Below are 22,454 nucleotides of genomic sequence, written 5' to 3' on the forward strand. Positions count from 1 at the left end.
GGAGGTGAGACTTAACCTGCAGAAGGAGAGGCTGGCTGCATTGTGTGAAGAAGCATCCTATGCGGGAGAACAGAAGCCAGGAATCGTGCAGATTTTAACCCAATTTCTTGAAACCCGGCACAGAGGCTGACTGAAAAATAATTATTCTTAGTGTGCAGTATCATTGATTTCTAGACAGTGAAGGGCATGGTTATTTAGAAATCTTATCACAAGCGCTGTGCGCGGCAAATAATGTTGAATCCCAAAATGATGTAAGGCGCGTGTCCTAATAGGAATATAAAGTACTGTATCGCCTTTGATTTCTCACAAGTGATCAAGGATAGTGTACAAAATGCAGTGCTTGCGATAATCAAGTGTAATCACTCTTGCTTTGGCAGCAGCCCTTGAAGTTGCTCTATCTGTTGCTGCATCAGTGATCCGCCCGGTTCGAAGATGGCCCGTGCAGGCTCCTAGTCTGTCTTTGATATCTCCACCCCTGCGTCTGGGTTTGTTAAGCAGTCCGATGAGGCAATTTTGCCTTTCATCTTTCTTTTTTCCAATTTCATTCTTAGCTGTCAGTACTTAATTAATGTTTTTTGCCGCAATTTTTCCAACCTTCACCGCCGATGACAGAGATGCGGCGAGGCTATTTATATTATCAACTCATTTCATGAAGCCAGACCTTGGCTTCTAGTTTGTATTCCGAGCCTTGTGACAGGAACCTGATGTGGCATTTGGGGGAAAAAAGCATCAGCCATCATAGGATACACTGCATATGAAGACTGATGATATCAACTGATGTTATCAACAAAGTCGTTTGGGGTCATAATATGAAGGAATATGTGTGATAAGGGGGAAAAAACTGTCAGCTTTTGACACTTGGTCCTCTTCTTCATAAATAGGGCTATGGTGGTTTTAATTTTCAGAAACCCCACCATTACTCTTGCCTGTGCATGTTGTCTTCATAAGGTCATGCAGGAATACCAAAGACTTGCACAAAAGAGAGTTTCCTTCAGCAGTGGAAAAAGCTATTCTATCATCCAAGGTGATTGTTTCTCATGCATTATTCGTGAGAGGTGGGTGTCAAATTGAAGCAAATCAATATGCTGAAGGTGAAAGAAACACAGCAGATATGAAGAGCGTATATGTCTCTGAGTTTATTAACGGAGGAGTGTATGATGAAACCTGTAACCCTCCGTCCACACACAACTTTTGTAAAATTAAGTTCATCCAGTACAACCAGATCAGGTACAAGATCAAGAATCTTCTGAGCTGCCTCGGATGTGAAGGAAAACGTTGGCTTCCGTTAATGGTCCTGTACTGAAAATGGAGCGTCCCAGTTTCTTTTATCATCACAGCACATTCACAAGTTTCAAAATGGGGGGAAAAAAAAGGTCTCGACAACTGCACAAACAGGTTTTTTTTTTTTCACTTTTGTTATTTTTGTCCCAGGACTCAATGCATAGGATTATACAGTTAGAATACAGTATTTCAACGCGTTTTACAAAGATTTATATGATATAGGAAACGAGAAATAAAAATAATAACTGCACAGCAGTAAGAACGGTCATTTGTCGAGTATAGATAGTCATTTATCGTACACACTGTGGAACAGCTGAGAAACACAGGGCAAAAAATGAACACAACTGGAACAATTTTGCGCATATCCATCTACATAAGGATAACCTTTTGGCTTCAGACTAATTTAGGAATGCCAGACATTTTCAAGGGAAACCCAAATCACATTGGCCACTGTTTTACATTTAATCAGTTTGGCTTTTTTTTTTCTTTTTTTGCCTTACCCACCAAAGTCCTACTAAGCACACACCACAGACACCCAAAGGAAATGCACACGTCAAAATTGCAACCATAAAATAAATCTTACTGAAACATCTTCAGCCTATTGGCACGCAAATGGCTGCAGCAGGGCATCTAGCATTTGAGACAGCACACATAAGATCACAAGTCCAAATACATTGCTGTGTCTATATCACTATCATCATCATAGTCACCTAGGTTACCAGTAGAATAACTTAGAAACAATATATGTAATATCCTATATAAGGCACATTTTTGGTGAAAGAAAGGCTCTGAAAGAAGCTTCTTGCATCAACTCTGTCAGTAAGAAAGGACTCAGCAGTAAACAACACCGGAGACAAGGATGGAGCCTGCAGTTGGCATGCAATTAAGATCAAAAGCCTCCCCTGCTGATTCCATTATACAGAGTGCCACTCTGCACTGCGCTGAGTGGGCAGTGCCAAGTGCTGTTGGTCGGGATGCCAGGGTGCCATGCTGAGACAGCAGGCAGGCAAGCTCGAGGTCTGTGCACACCTCTCTCTAGCGAAGGCAGGAATCATTAACATTCTTGGGGCTGTGGAGAGCTTCATGCGCCGTCAAATCCACACACCCATGATCAGATACAGCGAGTACAATTAAATCATCTGTCAACAGCAAGGCCTACAATTTAGGGACGGCGTCTAATGGCCCAAGAAATAACCAACCTACCCTGGCGACACCTCGGTTCTGACACTGACATATCAATAACCCAATTAATATAACAATTATGTACACGACTGAACCAAACAACCCCCCTCCCTCCCCCGACATCATACAGAGGCTAAATCCACGATAATTGTTCAGAGCATGCCATTTAAGTACCGACTGAATCTCATCTAAATTATTAACATCAGCGACAGGCTATTTCATAGCTGTAGAGGCAGAATTCGTGATGACTATTTGGAACATTACAAGGGTAATACTAAAAATATGGTACAAAAATCATAAACATGAGCAATGCATAAAACAATTTGAATAGTCTTCTAACATATTGCTGAACTGCTACTTTAGTAAGCAAATGCAACTGTTGATTGTGGCTCATGGTATACTGACATTATTGCAGGGCTAATATGAGTGACACGAATCTGTGGCAGGAAAAATGGTTGCTTCTTGCTGATACATATATGTATATAAAAATAAAACAATATAGCAAAGGAAAAAAAACTTAAACACAGTCTTTAACTATAATATCTTTAAAACGTATTAAATGTCCTTCTGTGCTTTAGTTGAAGTGGAATGTTTCATGGCACTGTACAATAAAGGGAGACAGACTGTGCTATTATCGATTTCCACGAGCACAACAGGCAATCCAGCCGGAACCAAATCCGAGTCGAAAGAAAAAGAATATAACTCAAATGTTTCTGAAACGCCTGGTGATCTGTCATTCATATGAGCCTGTACATTGCTAGATTAACCAGCGTCCTTTTGAGGACCCTTTGGTCTCTGTCATAAAGCTCATTGAGAGCACAGGCTCCAGTGTGTTACTGAGTATGGGGGAATTAAAACGACAAAGCAGGCGTCCTGTCACCCTCGCGCCTGACAGTAGGCATCCCGTGTGTGCACGCACAATTTCACACATTCGCACACGTGCAATCCACCCAAACGCACACTTAAATTCAGCAGCACACACTCTTTTTTGTTTTTTCCACAAGTACTTCACACAGGCATCTACGCATACACAGGCTAATAAAAACACTATCCGCACCACAAGGTGATCCATTTAAAAAGATATTTTTTCTTATAAAGCTTTCCGCATAAAGACTGCACGATAAAAAAAATATATAATACAACTCTTAAAACCATTTTTTTTTTTTACACAGAGTGAAATTGAACATCTGATTATCTCCTATGCCAGTGCTCCACAGAGGGGCTTAAATCTCAGAGAGAGTTCTGCCGCACTGCATTGTGGGAGCAATATTCAGTGAAGCATGAATGAGTGCGCAGACCTTTAAGGTTTGGCAAGTGAGCTTTAAGGCGTACCTATGACAGTGTAACCCACCATTTTCTTCCTGTCTTCTCTCTTGCTGCATTTCATTAGTCTGTTACTTCACACAGAACAGAAAATTACCCCAGTACCAAGTTGTACAATAAACACGCCCATTTCTCACATTTCCTAATTTCTGGAATTTATTCACTAAAAAAAAAAAAAAAGAAAGAAATAAGCCCCTGTAGTCACTGGCGATATTCCCCCTTCCCTTGGTTCCTCCCTCCACTTAGTGGGTTAGAGATCAGTCACTTTGTTTTCCAGGGCGGCTGCTATCTGCTGGAGCCGCAGGGCTAGCTGTTTACTCTGGGCAGCTGGGTCCTCTTCCAGAGAAGCGATGATCTGGGAAAAAAAAAAAAAAAAAAAAGGAAGGTAAGAAGGACAGTAAAAAAAAAAAAGTGAGATGTCGGGTATAATAGGTGTAGAGGATAGAGAGGAGACAAAGAGTTGGACAGAGGATGGCATAAGGGTAATGTCGGAAAAGCAAAGAAACAAGGAGGAGGGGGATGGACAGAGAAGAAGCACAGGAAGAAGAAGAAGGGTGGAGAGTGGGAGGAGAAGATGGTGTTATTCGACATCAGCAATCGCGTCATATAAGCTGTTATTCTTTGCGAGTCCCACTTAGGGGAGACTGACAGCCCCATTTGTTTATCCAACTTGTTCATTAGGTTTTGTTTATCCCCTTTTCGTGACCTCAAGTGGCAATGCACAATGGACTCTTAAAAATCAATTCCCAGAGCAATTTTCCAATTCACATCCCACAGAAATGCTTTCAATTAAAATTTCATACAATCACTCTTCTGGCATATCAAGAGTGAAGAGAGAGAGAAAAAAAAGGAGAACCAATAATATAGTGGGCAGTAGTGCATTCAGTGGAATAGCCTCCTTCGGGTGTGATAGGAAAAAGAAGGGCCTCTTACCCCATCATAGTATTTGCTGGCGTACTGGTAAAGCTGATGGAGAGCCACGTGTGTGTTCAGTTTGTCTGTGTGAGACTGAAAAACATAAACAGAAATTTAAAGGTTAAAGTGGAAATCCAACCAAACCACGAACCTGGACCCAGCTGAATAAACTACACCCAGGCTTTAAAAACTGTGGCGGAGCAAATGAGAATTACTGCACACACATAAATAAGCCTCTGAACAATGCTGATATGTAATGCCACCGGGCATTAAAGTTATAATCCTAAAGATTTTCATAAACTCAAATCCTGTTTTTCATATTATAATATAAAGAAAGTCAATTATTGACATGCTTTTTGGTTAAAACCATTTGAGTTAATTCGGCAACAGTGCAAACAAATACACCAGTTCCTCTTTTGTTGTTTTCAGCAGCATGTAGTTGCAAAGTGCACCCTTGGCGCAGTAAGTAAAAAATACAATTTTCATACAGTCCTTCCTGTGGAAAATGTTATGTGGATGCCACATCAATGCAATATGATTCAATTATGACTTTCTCCATTGGTTTCCTGTGTCACCCTATCCTATCTGCTGACAATTAAAGACAAAAACACCCAAAATAAATGGAACAAAAAAAATATTTTAACATTATGGACTTGAAAGTGGACTATGAATCTCTCACAGTTGACATGCCAGTACAAAAGAGGCTTTAATAATAATAATAATAATAATAATGGATTGCATTTATAAAGCGCTTTTTGAGAACCTCAAAGCGCTGTACAATTCCACTATTCATTCACTCTCACATTCACACACTGGTGGAGGCAAGCTACAGTTGTAGCCACAGCTGCCCTGGGGCAGACTAACAGAGGCGAGGCTGCCATATTGCGCCATCGGCCCATCACCAGTAGGCGGTAGGTGAAGTGTCTTGGCCAAGGACACAACGACCAAGACTGTCCGAGCCAGGGCTCGAACCTTCCGATTACAAGACAAACTGCCAACTCTTGAGCCACGATCTTGGCACGATCGTGGCTCAAGAGTTGGCAGTTCGTCTTTAGAAAGGAAATACCTTTTTCTTAACTTATTATATCAATAACTAAGTCCCCGGGGGCATTTGGTTAAAAAAAACAAAACCAAAAAACCCAACAATCTTAAATGTGTTCAATACCCACACTCGAGGGATGTTAAAAAGCATGTTTTAGACTGAAACCTTATGGAATGCAACATTAACAGCAAGACAAGTATTTATCCCAGAGCTGTAAAAGCATTAAATGCTGCATTGTCCACATGATTGTGCTGTGTGCAATGGAGGGTTTTGCAGTTTAGGTGAATGGAGAAAAGTTGTTTTTTTTCCATCTCTTATATAGTTTAATGCAATTTACAGATTTAGTTTTATGACTGTTGTGAGTGATCTCTGCACTATAGACACTGCACTTATTAACTGCACATGTTACAGTGACAATGAAGATATTCTACTCTATTGTGTTCTATTCAAAAATGACAGATGTATTCCTTACCCGTGACACCTCTGCCAAGTGAGTGTTCATGTCCTGGTCGCTGACAGATACCATCTGCCTGATGCCCTTGTAGTAACTAAACACACAGACACACACATAAAGAGTAGACAAGAGGTGGTAATTGATCCATTATGTTAACTGATATTTAAAAAAAGGTATTACAGTCTCCAATAATAACAGATGGAAAGTGCTGCCAGTACTTACTCATCTACCATCTTCTTATAGGTGGAGATCTCCTTTGCATAGAGTAGTTTGTTACTTGGCGAGTCCTAAAGGGGGAGGGATACAACTCAGTGAAAATGGCACTTTAAATTAACGTGCCTATAACCTTTTCACATAATCAAATTTGTTCTCATCTTCTGTCCATCTTTTCACCCATCTTCCTTTTTTCCTCCTCACTCCTCCACCTCATATTCTCCCACCCCTCCCTCCTCTTGTCCATTCGTTTCCACTCACCCGGCTGAGTTTGTGCTCACTCTTGGTGCAAGCATCCATAAAAGTCTGGGCGATGACAGAGAGTGAGGCGTCCACCACTTCAGACACGTGGACGTCAAAGATGAAGTGGGGATTCTTGAGGATGTTCACCCAGAACCGCAGAGGCAGGCTGCACGGGTATTAAAAAGAGGGGCAAGAAATCAGTCTATCATCACTGGTTGTTATCGGTATTATTGTTTCAGAACAGGGGGGGGGGGGGTGTCTCATCAACCGCATTACATCCATGAATTAATTTAAGTCAGGGAGGCATTTCATTTCATGTGTGAGAGCACTTGCCTGAGGTGCAATTGAGTGCAGTACAAGATAATAACAGCGATGGAGAAAAGCCTTTCGTGTCGGTGTCAGTTTATTCAGAACAATACCCTTGACTGTCAGTTTATATTACTGTTTCACACGATGCTGACCTCTGTGAGAACTATTGCTGTTCACGGAAAATTAAATGAAAAAGAAAAAAAATGATCTCTGAAGACTTTTAACAACTAAAGGGATCTGCACAAAGCAACATCCAATGACGCTTGTCTACTCTAACAAACAATGATTAGAAATGATAAAGCAGCTGACCTCTGAGGTTCCTCTGCAGCCTAACAACTTAAAGCCCAGACTACATAATGCAATGCTCGAACGGTCTTGCTAATTTCCCCCCTGAATGGAAAAACAAACTCCACAGACTTTCTTCCAAACTCATATCAGCTTTTACATTCAAAAGAACAACCAAATACAATAGTTTAGGAAAAAACACTCCTCCCCAATCGGTGAGAACGTCTTCTGCCATCTGAGAGAAGAAATGCACCGCATAAAATTCATACTGGTTTGGTAATATCTCCAGGGAAGGCTGCCGTGAGAATACAATGGAAGCATAAAAATAGCAATGTTGTCATAATCACAGAATTAAATTAGCTTGGGACATAATTACCATGTTTGTTTGTTGTTATGCCTCATACACACATTCATATTTAGTACATGGCCCTCAGTTGATTTGATAAACAGAACGGGCGGATGCAGAGTGTGGTGTGGAGTGTAGTAAGTAATTAAATCGCTCATCTTCTGTCCTTGTGTGGCTGCTCTCTTGCCGGCCTTGCGTCAATCACCGGCATCTACATGCAACACGTCGTCTTGTATGCTTGAGCCTTAGCCGACGTGACACTAATTTATGCACTTAAATGTCACATGGGAGCAGGGGGATTGCAAATGCAAACTAAGTAAGTTGAAATTGGGCATTTGTATTCTGTCCATTCTGGGATAAGTAAGTTTTATTTCTTGGAGAGTTACAGTGTCTCAGGCAGTGGGATTTCTGTTGGTGGGAATGAAATCGGATAGCTGTGTTTGTGTGGACTGGTTGTGAAATTGTATACCACAGTCGTATCTAAATGAGAGGTCCTTGTATTTCATTCAAGATGCATTTTTTCATACTATGCCATACTTCTGCACCACTATAGTTAAGACGAAATTATCCTAGAAAGCTGCTCTTACTATTTTACATTTTCGGGAGTTATAGCTACTCATTGGTTTTCTGATTTAAATGAAAAAACAACAACCTGTATCTAATGGAAAGCATTAAGATTAACTGAATCAGCCAATCAGTTTAGTGCTCAGATGGTTCCGGTCTGAAGAGGAAAGAGGGGGAAAGCAAATACTTTCCCCCTCTCCCGGCAAAAATGGCAATAATACATGAACAGTCCAAATTTGGGAGAAAATATTGATTCAATTTTTTTATAATTAAACTGAAGATGAAAAGATTTCCCATAGTCCACTAATACAACATGTTACTTTAAACATTTAGGTAAAAGGTACTGTCAAAATGTATGAAACTATCTGCATAATTTCCTGTTCTATTAAGGAGGAGGGAACAAGATGTAGTAATTATACACATTTGGTTGAAATACCGTTAATAGCAAGTGGGGAAAAATGCCTCTCAGGGAAGGAAACATCAACAACAATGAACTAGCTGCTAATGACCATCTAACATCCCTTAATGGCAAAGGCTGATATCTATATTGACTACATGGAGCATAGAGCCACAGAGGAGCACTCTGTGATCGCCACCCTTTTCCATGCTCTGATTGCAAGGATTGGAAAACTTCTTTAGGACCTAAACCTATTTGATCAGTGTGTTACGTCCAAAATATTATACAGATAAAACCCTTGAGAATGACCCCAAATCCACTTTTTAAATTGTCCTCTAGTAAATAAAAAAAATAAATCCCAGGCACAGATTCTTCTGTTACTCTAAATCTTAGACAATAAATTGCTGCAGTGGAAAAACTGTGATATATTCTCTGATACTGATGCATAAAGTAGGTCATAGAAAAAAATCCTGGCAAATAAAAACAAGATTTTTATTTTACATTGCAACACTTGGAGTGGGTTCCTGTGTTTAAAAGAGCTTAAATTTGCTTTTCAGGTGAGAATAAAGTTTAAGTGGCTATCTCCTGTACTTATAAAGTTATGCGGGCCCATAAAATCTGGGGAAAAATAGTACTTTATATGTACTTTAGGGGACAGTAACACAGAAATAGTTATTGTCTGATGCTTATTCTGAGGGAGTCATGTGGACTGATTGATTTCATGGAATGAGGCCGGAAACAAATACTTTTGTACTTTTGATACTTGGAGTACATCCACATACTAACATACAGCATACAAAAAGGAACTCTGAGAGTGATCATTAGTGTACGCAGTCGACCTGTTGTTTTACCTATTCGTCTTCCAGATATGGATAGTCTCCTCATCCACATTGTTGTGTTTCAGCGCTTGCTCATCCAGGAAGTCGAAGAAATATTTGACAGCTGGTGGGACCACTGCCCCAGAGCACAGCACGCTGCGGAAGAAGTCATCCACAAACTGCTGCAGTGTTCCCTGAAAGGGGCCACAAATAATGTGAGACAGGGCAGAGACACAGAGCGCAGCCAGAAATACCAGAGGCACAACTATTTGCAAGGAGAGTATAGCTATTCAAGTTTTTACTGTGCATTTTCGGCTCTTTCCAAAATAGCTTTAACTTGGAAAAACCTTGGTTTGTAAAGCAGAATTTTACTGTTTAGTCAGTGTAACAGTGCCCTATTTACTGTAATAATTGCATAAATGTTTTTTTCTTGTACCTTTACGGAAAGGAGTCTTGTTAGATAGATCTCTGTAATGGCTTTGGTCATCGACTTGTCCTTTATGCTTCCTCGTTTAGATTTGGTCTCATCCAGTTCGTCTGTTGGCCTCACCAAGTGAAACACTTTATCATCTTCCAATAAAGCATTTCCTATTGGAGGAAAACACTGGTGTAAACTTTCTTTTGACAATTCTGCTTCTTATTTATTCATGCACATGCTTACAGAAAACATTCAGACGATTAAAATTAAAACATGAGAGGGTGTGTCTACTGAATTTGAATGAGACTATCCAAGAAGAAATGCTAAACCATCAAATACTCTCAAATGTACATAAAAAAGCTGAAGATAAAAGGACATACTATTTCTGCATAATCTCAAAGCGTGTTATACATAAAACAACATGTATTAGCATGTTAATTGGTCGTGGGAATATGGACAAAAACCCTGGAGAAACAAAACAAAGGCAGGAACTCTCAAGTACACATTTCATCTGTGTCCTTCTGGGTTCAACACGTGTGTGTTTATGTGCACGGCATGCGTGTACTTAGAGATACGTACGCTCCTCGTGGTTTTCCTGATTCTGGTCATAGTTCTGTTGCGTGTGCTGCACTTTGGACAAAACTAATGTGGCGTTATCCCGCACCTGGAATGTACAGTCAATCATTTTGTTAGATGACAACACACACAACGATGCAAACTTAACACACCTTTGAATTTAATAGCTACTGTGACTGTGGTCAGCAGTGCCTTTTAGCACCCAGATCTAATTCCTAATCAATGCGAATGAGCGGACACGAACAGTGAGTCTTTATTGGGATATTTACAGACCATTTTCTTTGGCGTCAACCTATTATTGACCCCACAAATACTGTGATAGCGCTACCCTGACACAGCCAATGAATCTATAGGAGCAGGTCTGTTGTCTAAGAACAACAGCGAGACAGCAGGTAGGATGAAAGAAACTCGAGCACCTTTAAAAGAGGCGGATTTAAGTGGCTGAAAAGCAGAACAGGTAGGGGATATTCACGAGTGACCTTTATTTTCTGTGGATCAATACAGTGCCAAGAAGATTTAGTGGCATTCTGTCATCACTGAGAGCCAACAAGACCAAACAAAGAGAAAGCTATGGGACTCGCAGGTAAGAAATTAAATTTTGTAGGTGATAAAAACAAAAAGTGAAGAATTTTATTACAGTGCTATTGTATAGCATATTCTTTGGGCCAACATTATCGTAAATGATCTATCTTGAACACCTATACACTCCATGAAAGTTAATGATGAAATCTTTAAGCAGCACTTTAAGGATAAAAGCTTTTTTTCTCTTAGCTTTTACACAGCTTAGTAGTTACTGGCATAGAAAGGAGAGTGAAAACTCTGTGATGGTTGTTGGACTTGAACTAAAGAGTCATATAAAAAGATAAAAGGAAGCTTCCAATGTTATCCTTGAGAACATATCGCACATTTACTTTCTCTTGCTATGGTATTTCATACATATTTTATAAAAAAGAAATCTTAATCTTGTTTCCTCAGGTAGGGTCACATGTGAGCTGTTGCATGACTGCAATTTTATATGGTTTGACAAAACAACACATTACAATGTGGCTTTGTAAGCAGAAAGCTGTGTCCTTGCCATACATCTTGCTAATTTTTTTTTATTGCAGAAAATACTTGGAAGAAAAAACTAAAATGGCTTAATGTAGGATTGCATAGAAAGACATAACCAAGAGAAGAGACTTCTAGTATGCAAAGATACAAGTATCAGCAATTTATTTTTACCTAAAGGTAAGTTTAAATGCTTATATATAAATAAGTATTTATAGGTATACTTATTTATACTGAGAGATTAGGTATAAATTGGTGGTAAAAAAGTAAGGTAAATAAACATTTTGTTATTGTGGAAAAAAAAGAAAAGAAATACATTTAGAAACTCTACATATAAATTACATTATACATTCGAACTGAATGCACATTAAATGGTCATTGATTTACATCAGATACTGAACCCCAGTCATTTGGTTTTGTAATTTCAATTCTTATTACTGCATAGTAAATTTTTGCAGTACTCACGTTGTAGTGTGCCAGAGTATTGATGCGTTTCCACCTGCCTTCTTTCTGGGAGGTCAAGTCCAGATCCGACAAAATCTGGCCCGTTGAGCCAGGGCGCCACTCTGTGATGAAGGCAGGATGAGACCGTTATTCAAAACGCAAGTTATCTCTGCTGTGGGAGTAAAACATTTCAAATAAAATACTTTTTTATATTATTTCAATTACTTTTATCCTGGGATGCGGCTGTCCTGTGGTTACACTGTAATAATGTGATCTTTAACGAATGCAGCTATCTGCTCAGTTATCTCTTGGGATTTAATGATGCATTTATTAAATTCGCCTGTTAGCTATATGGCTGAACTCGGGTGAAGAAGTCACATGTCAGTAGTTTCTGCATAATTGAAACATAATAGAAAAGTTTGCACCCAAACACATTCTGCATAACTGAGCCCACCACCGTCTGCATTTCATTTACAACTAAAACCAAATACAAGGCAGTTAGCCTGAAAGAAAATAGATCTCTGCTTATCTAAAATGTATAAAGGAATGAGATCTACAGCGTGCGTGGGAATAAAAAAATGACTTTGAAGTTAGAAAATGTCTGTGGAGCTTTAGCCTTTCAAGTCACTCCCCAAGGTTTCTGATTACAGTAGCGAGCATAGCTTTGTTTAGGGATGAACGATTTCTTCATGTTGCTGACAATGAATAAATTCTAAGCTAAGTTGGTTTCTTTTACTCCACAAACTGAAATAAAAAGCTGTTTTATTAAAATAATAAAATATACTGAATACATGTGAAATGAAATAATTATTCACCCTCTCAGATAACTCACTTCTCATTTAATTATGAATTAATTTCACTTAAGACTGAAATAACAGTTACATTATTTATCATTACTAGACGTTCCTGCTTTAGTTCATCTGCTTTTTTTTAGGTGGCCGTCATTTACTCACCCAGGGTGACGCTGTCGACTTTGGGCCGCTGGGAGTATGGCAGGTTCCTGTACACCTGCTCGATGATCTTCTCTTTCACCTGCGAGATGGTGTCACAGTTCAGCACCTTGACGGGCGTAACATCCGGCCCCTCGCCTTGAACCAGCACTTGCAAGGTCTGACAAACAGAATCGCACATTAATACCTCACGCTGATAACGCGCACCTACGTTAATAAAATACAAACATGCAGAAATATTCAAACATGGTCAGAGCACCCAGGCACCCACCCACGCCAAGTTCTATTTGGATGTTGTTGTCACAGCAACAGGGCTTTATAAGCACACAAGCACACACACACAGACACACATTGGTGACACCTGACAGGACTTTTGGCCAGCTAATGACCAAAGCTCAGCAGGAGCCAACTGACCCGCCTCGCCTCTCACATCCAATTCTGTTAGAAATAACTGACCATTCAACGCTTTCAAATGTGAGCCAGGGAATACACTCACAATGGCAACCCTATCAGCCCAGCTGCATATAAAGTGCATAAGAGTAGCACGCTGTAAATTTAAGCCAGTAGGAAGCAATGCATCTGCTTTTGAAATCTGTCAAGCGTTTTTTTTTTTTCCTCCTCCCTATGTAATTCAATCACAGAAAGCAATCCATCACAGAAGGAGACGTGTAACTCACGCTAATTTGATAATTGTCCTCGACAACGCCATTACCCATGGGTCTTTTTATTTGTGCTGACTTTAACAAAAAACAGCTGGGTTCATATTAGCTTCCATTACCGAGACACAATATCAAAACGAGACACACGGGCATTTCCTGACTCCTGAAAGCTGCCCAAATGGACGGAGAGCAGGTGTAGGCTGCGAGGTTGAGGGGAGGTTGTGGAGGTGGCTTGTACTCCATACTTGTTCCCACTTGTAGGACTTTAACCTAAGCCACACATTTCCCTGCTACGCTGGATTGTGTTGGCTGTGTCGTTTCTGAGCTGAGAACATTGACACTGAAAATGGATGTCACACAAAAGCGGGCAGTCGCCTCAGGGCTTTTTTTTTTTGTGTGGTGGTGGTGGTGGTGGTGGGGGGGGGGTGTGTGGTTACCACGGCAACTGCACAGTGTGTATGTATTGCTCACCAGGCACAAAACACCATGCAATCTTGAAGCAGAGTGTGCAGTTTTTATGACGCTGAGTTTCTGAATTTCTATGACTGACTGTGAGGGGTGCTCTGTGTGTGTTTGTGCATGTGCGTGTGTGTCTCTGTGTGTGTGTGTGAGAGAGAGTGAGTGAGTGTGTGTGCGTCGATCTCACCAGGACAGAGTACTCAACGTCGTCACCCAACAGGCCTGTGTCATTGAGGGTGTATTTGGCTTTCTTCACTCTGACATCCACGGGGCCTTTCTCAATCTGGTGCTTGATGGCTTTGAACAGTTTGTACAAGGGCTCGCCTGCAGAGTCCTGTTACACACACACACACACACACACACACACACACACACACACACACACACACAAAACCATTTAGCTTGACACAGCTGTTGTAAAGCAGCTAATTGTTGTGATTAGCAGCTTAAAAGTCAAATAAATTGGCACTTTCAACACGAGCACTAATGAAAGAAATGCAGAAATCCATAAAGCCCACAGTTTAATATTGAAGCATGTGATCATACTTTTTTTTAAAATAACTGATAAAGTATATTCACTCCTTAAAAAAATGTATTGAACAACATCTATATTTTTCAGACCACCAGTCTATACCATAAAGTTCACTGTAACACGGAACAGCTACTAAAATCAAAACATATCAGAGCTGCAACCAGAAAATATTCAAATCAAATCAATCTCCTGTCAGTCACTGCATCATTTCCAGTGACCCAAAACTTGCATTACCTTCAAAAACTGGTAAAGGCAGATTGACATCCAGTTACACAGCATCCGCTCCACCACTGTCTCTGACCTGAAAAACATATTTGTTGAGTTATTTTTACTCTTATTATGAAAATAAAATGTATTTATTTAGTGTAAAATACTGAATATCAAGAGACACGGCATGAAACAGACACCAGTATAAATAAAGGTATTGGGCCACACCTTTTAATCTTTGAATTCAGGTGTTTTTCCAGTTCCAATAAAATCAAGCCATGCAGTCATGTGTGTGAAAGAAAGAGTTCACTAAAATCAAGCATGGCACTGTAAGAGCATGCCACCTTTTCAATAAGTCACTTTGTGAAATTTCTTCCCTCTTTGACATTGCATGCAGTAATAAATGATAATATTGTAAAGTGGAAGCATTTAGGAACCACAGCAACTTAGCCACAATGTGGCAGACCGGAGCAGGGCTGCTGACTGCTAAGGTGCACGCTGACTCAATAACTGCAGACTTCCAAAATTCCTCTGGCATTAACATCAGCAAACCCTGTGCACAGCGAGCTTCCTGGCAGGATTTCCATGGTTGAGCGCCTCCTGTAGGTGTATCATGTATGCAGCCCAGTACTTTTGTCTATATAGTGTTTGTTGATAAGGGGAAAGTCTACACTACAGAGCCTCTGAAGTTGCATAAGGTGAGCTTATATATAGTGGTGTGGAAAAAGTGTTTGCCCCTTTCCTGATTTCCTATTTTTTTGTATGTTTGTCACACTAAAATGGTTCACATCACCAACCAAATTTAAATATTAGACAAACACGAGCAAACACAAAATGCAGTTTCTAAATGAAGAGGTTTATTATTAAGGGGAAAAAATTCCTGGGGCTGTTTTGCTGCCTCGGGACTTGGAGGACTTGCTGTGGTAAATGGAACCCAGAATTCTGCTATCCAGCAAAACATCCTGAAGGAGAATGTCCAGCCATCTGTTGGTGCCCTCAAGCCGAAGACAACTTGGGTTCTGCAGCAGGACAATGATCCAAAACACACCAGCAAGCCCACATGTGCATGGCTTAAGAAAAACAAAATGAAGACTTTGGAGTGGCCTAGTCAACGTCCTGACCTGAATCTGATTGAGATGCTGTGGCATGACCTTAAAAAGGTCATGCCACAGCAAGGTTGGCCCAACCTTGCTGTTAAGGTTGGCCCAACCAGTTATTAGGTTTAGGGGGCAATCACTTTTTCACGCAGGGCCATGTAGAGGTTTGGACCCCCCCCCCCAAATTATAAACACCTTAATTTAGAAACTGCATTTTGTGTTTATTTGTGTTACGTTTTTGTAGTATTTAATTTTGTTCAATGATGTGAAACATTTAAGTGCGACAAACGTATAAAAACTAGGAAATCAGGAAGGGGGCCAAGACTACTTCTTAGCGCAATATGAAAAGACCTTCTGACATTTATCATTTATTTACAGAATAAATAAAGGCTTTGATAAAAAGCATAGTATAAATAACTTGCATAACCATTATTATATTTTTTTAAATCATCTTGTGGGACTTTATGGGCCTCGAATTATATACAGCTTATCAGTGTCAAGATATTTTTATTCAGAACTCATGTCATTGGTCATTTGACAGATATCCCATCAAAATGTCAACTATCCACTGGTGATGCTCGCTGATGCACATAGCATGCCTAATTAGATATCTTGTATATAAGGAGGTCTGTTTTGGCACAATGGGCTAATCAGCATAATGAGCTTCTCCATTGGGGGATAATTAAGATGTGTACTTGCATAACAGTCAGTCACAGCGTGCCTAGGCACAGGGAATAGTTCAGATCACAAAACTGCCCCTCAGAAACGATAAGCAACTGTGCCGTCAGACAAGTGTGTCCTGCTGAGGGAGGGGAAGCAGCAGTCAATGGATCACTTGACCTTGACATGATCATTAAAAAGATCAAAGAACACCAAAATCTGGAAGCTTCGTTTCTTAAGGCTATTTACTTCAATCAGATTAATAAGCTGAATGTTTATGGACTCAAATTTCACAAAGAAATTCTGAAATTTTGCCCAGGAAGAATATAGCGAACGATTACTATTAAAACAATCAAATCAGTGACAGAAAATAACTCACCAGTATGTGGTCAGTTTTTAAAAATACTAATTATTGTTAGCAAAACAATAATTACTTATAATTTCACACCAACCCAAATTTTACAACCAGTCTCCACTTAGCTGGAAAGTCTAACTAATAAAATAGAATCTGGGTTAGGGTTACGCTGGCTCAAGCACTAAAGCTGATCTTTTTAGTTACAATCAGCAGGGATAAGAAGGTGAAGATGACAAAGACGAGATGAAAGAGAAGAAAGAAAATTGTCCAGCACATTTTACTTGGATTCCAATGAGGAAAAACAAAAAAAAGAGGAAAAAACAGAAGGATGAGCAGATGGAAGAAGACTGGAATAGATGGAGCAGCAGTCTGGCTCTTGATAATGGACTACAGTAAGTCTTTACAAAATTCAACAGAAAACATGGCAACAGAATGAAACAGTCCGCTGCATTCTGAACTGAATCCCAGTCTGCATCAACTGGTTCATATCAGTGCCAGAGTTGAGCGACTCTGCTTCAAAACTGCAGAAAGAGGACATTTTACAATCTCAGAGCAATTACTGCTAAACAAATCTAAGAGTCCACCCAGAAGAGTGGCACCGAGAGGCTAGACTGAGGCAGCAGCACACAGAGCTAAGTAGGTTAGCATGCAAAAAGCAGGTGTTTACTGTTACAGTTTTGACCTAGAAAGATCTAGAAAGAGGATATGAATGTTTGCACCAGATTTCAAGGCACTGAATGGGAAGCAAGCACCAAAACATTTTGGATTCATGCTATGTAAAAATGTTGTGCTAATTAAGCCTGAAAGCAATACAGGAGAACCATTAATAAGCAACAGAGAGTTGGACCACACTCACCTGCGCAGCATTAGTTTGGGGTTCTTGCTGTTGACATATTCCTCCATCAGCTCCAACAACAGTGTTCTCATAATGTCGGTGTAATATTCCAGCTTCCCATGCAGAGCTACTGTTAACAGGGAGGCAAAGTAAACCTTGGCCCTGGCGTTAAAGTCATGACTGCGCTCCAGGGTACGGATAAACTGCAAAAACACAAAAATCACACACATACACACACAGAAACAGGAGGCAAATGATGAGGTGAATTAATCATCGTGATGAAGCACACACAGAAGCAAATCCAACATAATATGCTTTTAAATTATCAAAAGACCAATGCTAGTGAAAATTATAATTATCAAGGTAAATTTAGTTCTGCCCTGTAAAATACTGTGGCTTAGAAATGATACCAATTAGTGGAAGAAGAATCACCCCACAAGTGCAGTTAGCACCTCAGAGGCTGTTTCTGTGCCAGCAATATTGGATTAACAGGAATCTTCACACGTCTCCCTCTGCTATGTCCTCTGCCTCTCGCTTGTATTACTGTAGATATGCCGCAAAACTGTAACACACTACAGTGCTCAATTCAAAGGAAGGGGGCGGCTTAAAGTTACAATAGATCCTTAATCTGTGAGGTATTCAGCCCATTTTAAAAACACCATCAATATAGTATCATACAAACATTTAGCTAAGTAGCTCAAGGTAATGGCTGGAGCTGACCTTCTCTTTTTCTTTTTTTCTTTTTCAAAAAAACAAAAACAAAAAACCCCACACACATATTATCAGAAATGCTAGTGAAAAAGAAAACCTCCCCTGCATTTATCCTGCTGCCTTTCAAGACTATTTTCTCCCGTCCTATTACCACAGCCACCTTGTGACTCCTTGTGCCACAAACCTCCACTGTCGTCTAAATACATATAAAAGAGCTGTATTGGTGCATTCAGTGATTTACCTCTTTCATTACACAAGGCCACTTTAGTTCATTCAGAAACAACTCCACAACTACATTTGTGATTTTCTCAGTAAATCAGCTTATGCCTAGAGAGTTTATGCAGTGGTGCAAATCTGGCAAGCTCAGAGGAAATTGTTGCAATGCTGCCACTTTTGCAAGTCAACTCCATTTATGGTATACAGTATGCTACATCTCATGAATTAATAGGCCAATCTTTATATCTGTCTGTCTGTTCTTCACCCTTCTCGACATCTGTTCACCCACTGTGCTTGAAACTTGATGCATAAGGACTCTGGTATTGATGGTGCTCTGATGGGTTTGGATTCACTTGGATGAGCAGTTGAAATAATGCAGTTTAGAAATAAGCCTCCAGTGACTGACATTTATATAACATATGAAGTAACATTAGTGATTACGTGTCTAAATTTAGACTGACTGATGTTTCATAAGAGTCTAAATCTGTGCTAGCTGCAAGCTGAGAGTCTTTACTGTGAGCTAAATGTTAAAGTCATAATGCCAAAATGATCCAAGCTGCATGATATTTAGCAGGTATAATAGTCTCACATTACTATCATCTCATGTAATGTTAATTAGCATTTGCCATTTAGCACTAAAAACAAACTACAGCTGAGGTTGATAGGAATGTCAATATTTTTTAAGTACTTCTTATTGTGTTAGCCCAAATTAGTTGAAATATTCTTTCTGAGCTGACTGTAGTTCAAGAGGAAAAGTCACTGGAACACCCAAGTTTTTCCAAATTATCCTGTGGGGTACAGTAATGTCTGTGCAGTCTCTCAAGCAACCGGCATCATTTCACTCAGACAAGCAAATCCCAGACTGCTGGTGGTATTATTAGAGAAGTTAGAGGGATCACCAAAGCCATCCATCATCCTAGAATCATAAATGTCTTTGTAAAACTTGATAGTGATCTATTTGAAGTGTACCAACTGACTCTGACATCCTCAGAGTCCTGGTCCCAGTGAAGCTAAAAAGAAAGCTTTGAAAATCTAGATGTATCCAGCATTGTTCAGTGTTTGGAGGTTTGATTTTGCACAGTTTTAAAGGACTGCAAACTCTCTGTAAGCAGGCATTATCGGTCCGAGCTCACAGCTGACAATTTGATGATGCGTGTGCAGTATAATTACATTAATGAGGAATGTCTTGGAGTTCAGGAGGTTGGAGAACTGGTTGAGAGACTGAATCACGGTGGCCTTGCGAGCCTCTGGTATATCTAGCTTCCCTGTGATCATCACATCATTGGCACCGTCCTTAGAGGGCAGGAAGAAGACTCGGTCTGTGTACGTCTTGTAGTCCAGGAAAGGGATTCGTCCCTCATTCAGGTCATTGGTGTGGTCCTCCATCTCAATCATTAGGTCTGCGAGAAAGAAACAAAAAACACCACATGGTTTCTTTTTAATAAGCAACTCTTGTCACTTTCACACTGCTCGTCTGACTCAATTACGATGCTGCAAGAGGCAGAAAATGGAGAGCATTGCCAGGAAAATGATTTCAACAGTGAAATATTGTTTTCTATTAATGTTACTGCAAAACTGCTTCTAATAATGATGATAAGATGACATTGAGTGGGAGAATTTATGCATTTAATCAGAGCTATGAACCAATTCATTACTTTACAGCTTCTTAGAAACACGGATCCTTAGAGGGACATTAGCAATATTGTGACGCTTCTGCACAGCTGCACAGCTTATACCTGTGAATTCCTTCTTGCAGCGGTCTCGTACACTCTCCTCCAGGTTCTCAAGCTGGTGTTTCACCTTCTCATACTCCCTCTCTGCCTGCTGACTCTTCCTCCTGAAAAGATTAAACACACACACAAAGAAAACGCATCATGAAAATAAGGTCAAACAGATGAATGTTAACTTGTTGCAAAGAGGTTCTTTTCTTTTGGCCATTAACTTAGCTGCAAGGTATCTATTAGTTCTTATTACGCAGTCGCTGTTGGTGCGCTCCTAATAATTTCTTATGAATATGAACATATTTCTTGGAACAGACACAAACAAACAAAGTCGTTTTTTTAAAAAAACAAACAAACTAGCAAACACAATGCAGAAAAAGCTGGGACTGACTGGAGAAGTATCTATACTCTTAAAAAAACACAATCAATTGTGTGCTCCTGCTGCATAAAGTTAACCTAAAATAGCTCAATTCACCTGTAGCAGTAGACAGAGATAGTGATGATGAGCAGCATGGGCACAATGACAGCAGGGATGATGATGTAGAGCGGGAAATCATTCTTCGTCTCGTATTGCACCGAGTCGACCACCCACTCCCCTTTCCCAAACTTGATCTGTAGAAAGAAAAAATCTTATTATTTGCACAAGCTCTCCACATTTTAGCCAAAGTCAAAAGCAAAGACCGGACGATACCGGGGAGGAAGTAGAAAGATTAAATCTAAATGTGAATAGTTTAGATTCCAACCGTCAACTCGGCTAAAGCAGCTCTAGGACCTTAAAAGTATTTTTAAAGTATGTATGTTCAGGTTGGTAGGGTTGCATAAAGAGGATAATTACATAAACGTACCAAGTCTGACACTTTATCAACAGCAGCAGATACCAATATAGAAAAAGCTGGATTACATGTATAGTCTAGCGGTGTCACTTCTTTAAGCAGTCGCTGACATATAACAATAAGAATTACCCAGGGAGAGGTATGGTATTCATCATAGTTGTGGCTTACCTATAATTACAGGCAATTATAGAGCCTGTAGCTACATGAAAATTGTTCAACCAGTGGAAAAAAAATTGGATCTCAAATTGTATAGACGATTTGCCGGGAGAAGAACAGTAAAGGTTCATGATGCATGCTCTCATCTTCAAGTCTGTGTATGGATCTGCAATGGTCCATTTACTCAAGTACTTTGCTGAAGTACACAGTTGAGGTACATGTACAAGGGATAAAGACCATGGGCACGAAAGATTTCTTTGCTCAGTTTTAATGCTGTATTTTACTCCACTATCCATTACCGTAATCTAATAGCCTGAGTAGTACCCAGTGTCCTCTGCCTTCATTCGTATCATTTCCTTATTTATTACAAACCAGACAATATCATTTTTTTAAAAAGAAAGAAAAGAGCCTACTAATTTGTCTATGATTCAAATAAATGGCTAAAAAGAAGCTTGCTTGTGTGTAACGCATGACATAGAGCAGTATAATTATAATAAACGATTACATAGAATCCAAAAGGAGCCTTTATCCATTACAGACCATTATTTTGAGTACTTAAAGTTCATTCTTGAGATATCTTTAAAACTTTAACATACTAAGATTTTGAGGCGAGTACTTTTATTTATGAAGCAGTGATCTTACAGTGTTGCATTAAAACGTTCACTGAAATAAGTGATCATCAGCCAGGACTCATCTGTTAGTGTGCTCTGACCATTAGCTCCAGATTCTCCGACCCCGTCTCTCTGTGCTGATGTTTGGAGCGAGTAGGAGCACGAGGCGTGGTGGAAGGTGGTTCCAAGAACAGCTTATCATCCTGAAGGGTGTTGACCACACACTGAACGTCGCCTACGAAGGCTTGTGCTTCTTTAGTTGTCATCGCTTTGGAGAATCCCCGACCCTGCAGGGGGAAGAGTGAATGCGAGGCTCTAAGGGCAGTGACTGAAGTACATGGGAGAGAAATTAATTAGACAGATCCTACGATGAGCACTGAAAACATTATCGGCAGCATTTTATGAGTAATGGGTAGGAAGTGTGCTGTACGACAGCTCCTTACTGCTCCAATATGAGCTAAAAGTAATTAAAAAGATAAAGATTGGAGTTATTGTAAGCACCTCACTCTCAGTAATTTCTTGAGATTTTGCAGCACACTTGTGGATCTACAGACATTTAATTATTCTAATATCGGCTGGAAGAAGGTGAAACCAG

General features: G+C 39.9%; 1 protein-coding gene across 1 annotated transcript in view; it reads right to left on the reverse strand.

Moving 5' to 3' along the window:
• Window positions 1-1,112: 1,112 nt before the first annotated feature.
• The window catches only part of plxnb2b (plexin b2b), a 147,406-nt gene continuing 126,064 nt past the window's right edge, over window positions 1,113-22,454 (reverse strand). The window contains exons 21-37 of the mRNA XM_085462344.1: window positions 21,961-22,146; window positions 20,735-20,871; window positions 20,275-20,375; window positions 19,709-19,938; window positions 17,633-17,814; window positions 14,692-14,758; window positions 14,113-14,259; window positions 12,811-12,967; window positions 11,879-11,979; window positions 10,370-10,454; window positions 9,809-9,960; window positions 9,406-9,566; window positions 6,672-6,819; window positions 6,420-6,484; window positions 6,216-6,291; window positions 4,720-4,794; window positions 1,113-4,141 (exon numbers count right to left, since the gene is read on the reverse strand). Of these exons, the coding sequence (XP_085318470.1) occupies window positions 4,037-4,141; window positions 4,720-4,794; window positions 6,216-6,291; window positions 6,420-6,484; window positions 6,672-6,819; window positions 9,406-9,566; window positions 9,809-9,960; window positions 10,370-10,454; window positions 11,879-11,979; window positions 12,811-12,967; window positions 14,113-14,259; window positions 14,692-14,758; window positions 17,633-17,814; window positions 19,709-19,938; window positions 20,275-20,375; window positions 20,735-20,871; window positions 21,961-22,146 (2,175 nt within the window). The 3' untranslated portion in view covers window positions 1,113-4,036. The remainder of the gene's footprint in view (window positions 4,142-4,719; window positions 4,795-6,215; window positions 6,292-6,419; window positions 6,485-6,671; window positions 6,820-9,405; window positions 9,567-9,808; window positions 9,961-10,369; window positions 10,455-11,878; window positions 11,980-12,810; window positions 12,968-14,112; window positions 14,260-14,691; window positions 14,759-17,632; window positions 17,815-19,708; window positions 19,939-20,274; window positions 20,376-20,734; window positions 20,872-21,960; window positions 22,147-22,454) is intronic.

This window comes from Copadichromis virginalis, linkage group LG7, assembly GCF_057382275.1.
Source record: "Copadichromis virginalis isolate Kocher_CV1m ecotype Utaka linkage group LG7, C_Virginalis_male_GT1.1, whole genome shotgun sequence".
Lineage (NCBI taxonomy): Eukaryota > Metazoa > Chordata > Actinopteri > Cichliformes > Cichlidae > Copadichromis > Copadichromis virginalis.